This window comes from Malurus melanocephalus, unplaced genomic scaffold, assembly GCF_030028575.1.
Source record: "Malurus melanocephalus ecotype Western Australia unplaced genomic scaffold, MMel_1.1 scaffold_511, whole genome shotgun sequence".
In the NCBI taxonomy this organism is placed as follows: Eukaryota; Metazoa; Chordata; class Aves; order Passeriformes; family Maluridae; genus Malurus; species Malurus melanocephalus.
The window spans coordinates 389457-395045 of NW_026623743.1; the positions used below are offsets into that span (position 1 = coordinate 389457).

The window sequence follows — 5589 nt, forward strand, 5'->3', positions numbered from 1 at the left end:
GCAGAGGGGCAGGGGGAGCATCCTGTGGTCCCCCCACCCCGCTGCCCTGCCAGCCTCGATCCCTTGAAGCAGCAGAGCAAACTAGACCTCAAAAAAAAAAAAAAAAAAAAAAAAAAAAAGAAAAACGAAGCCCAAAAAAAAGGGAGGGAAAAAAAAAAAAATTACCCCGCAGCCCCCAGCAACACCCCGAAAACAGGAACCACCGAGCCCACAGTGCCCCGGCAGTGCAGCAGCACATCTGTGAGTTCAGAGAGTGGAACTTAAATATCCAGAGGTAGTTGTGAATGAAAAGAAAAAAAGTACTAAAAAAAAAATATATATACCAGAACCTATGAGGAAAGGGCTGCTGGAGCCAGACCCACTTGGGTACCCCTGGGGAYGGGCACCCCCAGAGACTGGCACCCCTGGGGATGGGCACTGGCCCCCAGGAGCTGCTCCCGCACACAGTGCAGTCACCCAGCACTGGGGGGACACGGGGGGCTGCCCAGGGTAGCAGCAGGCCAGAGCAAAGGTCTAATGCATTTGGGGGGGGGTCTCACCTTCACTGCCCCCGTCTCTTCCCTGCGGAGGCCCCAGGGCAGAGCCCGGTGCTGGGGGGCAGCCAGCACCCACTTTGGCGGGGTGAGATCACTGCGTGGAGGGCAGTGAAGGTGGGAGGTCCCAGCTCCGACCCTCTGCCATCACCCCCCTTTCCAGTGGGGCTGCCCCGAAGCGCGGGGCTGGGGAGGGGGAGCTGGGGCGGGTGCCCCTCCCGGGCGGGGGCTGCGGGGGCCGCCCAGGTCGGGCCATTTTCCAGTGCTGCCGTTGTCTGAGGGTGAGGAGGGAGCGGAGGAGGGAGGAGGAGGAGGAAGCCAGGGCGGCACGGTGGGTCTCTCCCCGTCCCTCTCCCCCGGCGCCGCGGGGCCGTCGGGCGATGAGGTAGCGCCGGTTCGGGAGGTGTCACTGCTCCTCCTCGGATGACTCCTGGGAAATGTTCACCTCCTCCTCGTCCTGCTGCTGCAAGGCAAGGGAAGGCGGCCGGGGGGTGTCAGGGAGGGCAGCGCCGCTCTGCTGCCCCCGGATAAAGGGCTGACCAGGCACCACACCCCCCTTGCGCAATGAGGGAAACTGAGGCACAGCGCCCKCATGGGTTTGAGGACTGGCCCTGTTGCAAATTAATGCCAGGTGAGAAGCCTGGGGGTGGGCTCACAGTGAGGAGCGGTGACCACACACCCTGCGTGCAGAGCAGCTCTGAGTTTAGGACCGCGATCCAATCCCAGTGCCACCGGATCCCCAGTGGCCACCGGGGGGGTGGTGGCAGCCCCGGCTGTCCGTGTCCGGCCCCGGCTGTCCGTGTCCGGCCCCGGCTGTCCTGTCCGGCCCCGGGTGTCCCCATGCAGCCCCCAGGCCGGGGTGGGCGGCCGTGACCCCGCACGCGGCGGTGACTCAGGGCTGAGTGAGCCTGAGTCACGCCAGCCCCCGCTTCCTCCCGCTCCATTCACAAAAAACGCCACCGCGCCTGCCAGAGCGGGACACCGCGTCCCCGGCACGGCCCCGCTGGCACAGGACCGGCTCCTCCCACGCCACTCCCCCCCGCCGCTGGCTGCTCGCCYTGGGGTCCCCGAACGGCCCCGGGCACTGCGACACCGGCACGGGGGACCCCGGGACGCSACCGCGCCTCTCAACGCCTCGGCTGCGCAAGGGATTGTGGTGGGAAAAGGAGCAAAATCTGGGACTGGCAGGGGAGGGAGATGAAACTGTCGGGATACCTGGCACCCGCCTGAGCTGTGAATTGAGGGGGAAAGGAGAAAAAATGGAATGGGGGAGRGAAAAGCTCGGGGAAGGAAGGGGGAGACTGTGCCTGCAGGCTGCAGGAATGCCATGCAGGGATCCTGGAAGGTGTGTGCCAGCCCGTGCCAGGACAGGACTGACCACCCAGTGCTGCTTTTGGGCCCATGGGGATGTGGGGGGGTCGGGACTGCTCAGATCCCCAGCCCAGAGGGTTCAGAGCCCTCCCTGTGCCATGCTGTGTCCTATTCTYTCACTGCCCTGTGCTCCTCCAGCCRAACCTACCCCACACTCATGGGGCTCTCTGGGGAGGTGCTGTGCCCCYGCAGTGCCCAGCTCCCTGCCAGGTTGCAGAGAGAAGGGAAAAACCCCACTCACCGTTTTTTTGGGTCGCCCTCGAGGTTTCCTCCCTGGTGTGACTGCAGCTTTCTGAGCAACAACAAAAAAGGGCATTTTGGTCGGGCTGTCCCCAGGATGGGTGGGCGGCGTTCCCCTTCCTCCCACCCACCACTGCTGGATTCATCATCCCAGTGGCATCTCCTGGGGTGCTGCTGCCAGCCCCCCAAGCCCCCGAGCCCCCGGGATGCCCCGTGACTCACGAGGTGGGTACAGGATGTGAGTCGCATGTTTTGCAAACAGGTTTATCACGGCTGTCCTGTGCTGACACACATCCCCGGCTCCCTCYGCCCTCCCTGGGGGCCACTGCCCAGCCCCCCTCCCCTCCCAGCAGCAGATCTACCCCGAATTGTCCATCTTTGAGCTCAAACCGGACCTGTGGAGCCAGCACCCAGCTGGAGCAGCCCCATCCCCAGGTACCTACCCTSCCCTTTGTGGTGGCCTTGTTTTTACTGCCCTTCGGCCGTCCACGGGGTCTCTTGGGGGTCGGGGCCTCGCTGGGCTCCTGCTGGAGGGAGAGCAGAGCGGGGTTGCAAACCCAGAGTGGTGTCCAGTGCACCCCGGGATGCTCCAGACTGGCAGTCCCCTTGTCCCCAGCAGACCCTGCCAGGGCAGAGGTGCTCTTGCATGCGGTACTGGGAGCACTGGTCACACTGGGATTGGCGATCAGGCGCCAGGCACAGGCTCCTGGCTGTCCTTCAGCCGGGCATGCCTGACCTTTTCCACCCCCAGCATCACCCACTCGGCTCAGCTGGATGGCACCCAAGCCCCCTCAGCCCAGACCCCGCTCGCTGCCGGTGCAGCAGCCAAGGAAGTCTCAGGGAAGCCACAAATCACCTTTTCTGCAGGAAAACGATGTGCACAAACCCCACCTGCCTCGTTGGGGGGGGGCTGAGCGGGGTTTGGTACTATAAAGGCTCCAGCAGCATCTTATCTCTCTGAGCAGCTTTTGCTAATGGGGCTTTAATTAGCCCGTCTGCAAAGGCGGGTTCAGCACAGCCTGGGGAGGGGCAGGGCAGGGCAGGGCCAGGAGCTCTGCGGTGCTGAAAAACTGGGGGGACTCTGGAGCACCCCAGGAGGGTCTGGTGCGGGTGAGCCCTGGGGAGGTGCTGCCCAAAGGGGGTGATGGGGCTGCACTGGGGGTGTCCCCACTCTCACCCTGGGGTGCAGGTGGTGGGATTTCCTGTTGCCCCATACCCTGGGGACATTCCCAACCCCATCCAGGAGTGCACGTGTGGGGGAGTTTCCTGCTGCCCCATACCCTGGGGGTGTCCCCACTCCCACCCTGGGGTGCAGGTGTAGGGGGATTCCTACTGCCCCATACCCTGGGGGTGTCCCCACTCCCACCCTGGAGTGCAGGTGTGGGGGGGAAGTTTTCTGCTGCCCCATACCCTGGGGATGTTCCCAACCCCATCCACAGGAGCAGCTATGGGGTAGTTTCCTGCTGCCCCATACCCTGGGGATGTTCCCAACCCCACTCAGGAGTGCAGGTGGCAGGGTTTCCTGTTGCCCCATACCCTGGGGGTGCCCAGCCCCACACAGGGGTGCAGGTGTGGGGGAATTCCTGCTGCCCCATACCCCGGGGATGTCCCCACTCCCACCCCAGGGTGCAGGTGTAGGGGGGGGTTTCCTGCTGCCCCATACCCTGGGGGTGTCCCCACTCCCACCCTGGGGTGCAGGTGTAGGGGGATTCCTACTGCCCCATACGCTGGGAACATTCCCAACCCCATCCAGGGATGCAGGTGTGGGGGGAACGTTTTCTGCTGCCCCATACTCTGGGAATGTTCTCAACCCCACTCAGGAGTGCAGGTGGCAGGGTTTCCTGTTGCCCCATACCCCGGGGACGTTCCCAACCCCATCCAGGGGTGCAGGTGTGGGGGATTCCTGTTGCCCCATACCCTGGGGATGTCCCCACTCCCACCCCGGGGTGCAGGTGTAGGGGGGGTTTTCCTGCTGCCCCATACCCTGGGGGTGTCTCCACTCCCACCCTGGGGTGCAGGTGTGGGGAGGTTTCCTACTGCCCCATACCCCAGGGACATTCCCAACCCCATCCAGGGGTGCAGGTATGGGAGATTCCTGCTGCCCTGTGCCCTAGGAACCCCAGCCCCCCCTTCCTCACGGGGGACCCCACGTACCTGCGGCTTCTTCCTGGGCCGCCCTCGGCCCCTCTTCTCCGACACGTCTTTCTCCCCCTTGGAGGCCAGGGGCTGGCTGGATTTGGCGCTGGATTCACTCATCGTCTGTCCCGGCAGCGGTGAGGAAGAGCAGGAGGGAGGAAGGTCAGTCAGCCATGGCTCTGGCTCTCCATGCCAGCCGTGCCATCCCCCTGSCCTCACCCCGGCCCGGTGACAGATGCCACCTGCATCCTCCCAGCTCCGTCTGGGGAGCAAACTGTGCCACCCCGCAGGACCAGCCAGTGCCCAGCGCTCAGGCAGCTCCTGGGGTCCCCTCAGCTTTTGGGGAGCAGCAGTTTGGCCAGCCCTTCCTGTAGAGCCTGGCTCCTTTCCTCAAAAAAAGGAGAGTGGCTCCAGATTTAATCCGGAGTCCTCRAAATCCCAGATKTGCTACAGGATGASTGGTGGYACTGAGAYCTTGGGCACRTYCCCRGYGGGGTGCCAGGGCCCTGGAGYGGGGTTCAGGGTCCTGCAGYCCTGCTCCCACCCCACCCTGGGCACTGCTGCACCCCTGCTCCTGCCACCCAGCTGSGATTAGGGACAGGCCACTTGTCTTGGGGACACCTCGTTGTCACCTCCCCTGTGCATGTCCCAAAGGGCTGGGCAGCTCTCCCTCGCTCTTGGAGAAATCTCACAAAGGAAAAGGCTCCATCTTCCCCTCTCCACCTCGCTGCTTCCCAGGGGCACAGGGAAAACCTGCTTTTCCAGAGCGGCGGGGGTGGCTCCGTGCCCAGCTGCCAGCCCGGGAGGATGGGCTCCTGGCGGGAAGGAGCGGGATCGCTGCCACAGCCCCGGCGCTCRCTGGTGACCCCACACAGGGCCAAGTGACCGTGGCCACGCTGGGGACASCGGCCCAGAGTGGGGATGTGAGCAACAGAGGCAGGTCCGAGGTTGTGTGCCCGCTCTGTGTGCGCTGGCAGTCACCCTCCTACCTCTGGGATAGCCCCTCCTACCCCGGGATAGTAACGCTCGATTTGGAGGASCTGCTCCCACTTTGGAGGAACTGGAGCAGCCAGGACAGCGGGGCCATGGGGGGCAGAGGGTGCTGAGCCCCCCGGGACACTGAGCCTCACTGGGGAGGGTGTGGGCAGCACAGGCAGCGTGAGGAGCCGCACTCAGACCTCTGAGCCTTCTCAAAAAACAGGCGTCAGCTCCTGCTCCCCTCTGGAAGTGACTCATGAGTGCAGAACAACAACAACAAAAACCACCCTCGGAGTCTTTTCTTTTTTTTTTTTTTTTTTTTTTTTTTTTT

General features: G+C 63.8%; 1 protein-coding gene across 4 annotated transcripts in view; it reads right to left on the reverse strand.

Annotated features, from left to right (window-relative positions):
* Nucleotides 1-6: 6 nt before the first annotated feature.
* Nucleotides 7-5589, reverse strand: part of HMGA1 (high mobility group AT-hook 1) — an 8490-nt gene continuing 2907 nt past the window's right edge. For 2 of the 4 annotated variants that reach the window (XM_057381462.1, XM_057381463.1), the window contains 4 exons: nucleotides 4299-4403; nucleotides 2588-2671; nucleotides 2146-2196; nucleotides 7-996 (listed from right to left, as the gene is read on the reverse strand). In XM_057381462.1, the coding sequence (XP_057237445.1) occupies nucleotides 940-996; nucleotides 2146-2196; nucleotides 2588-2671; nucleotides 4299-4400 (294 nt within the window). In that variant the 5' untranslated portion in view covers nucleotides 4401-4403 and the 3' untranslated portion in view covers nucleotides 7-939. Of the gene's footprint in view, nucleotides 997-2145; nucleotides 2197-2587; nucleotides 2672-4298; nucleotides 4404-4912; nucleotides 5572-5589 lie in introns of those variants that run through there. The other 2 variants (XM_057381464.1, XM_057381465.1) reach the window with 2 other exon arrangements.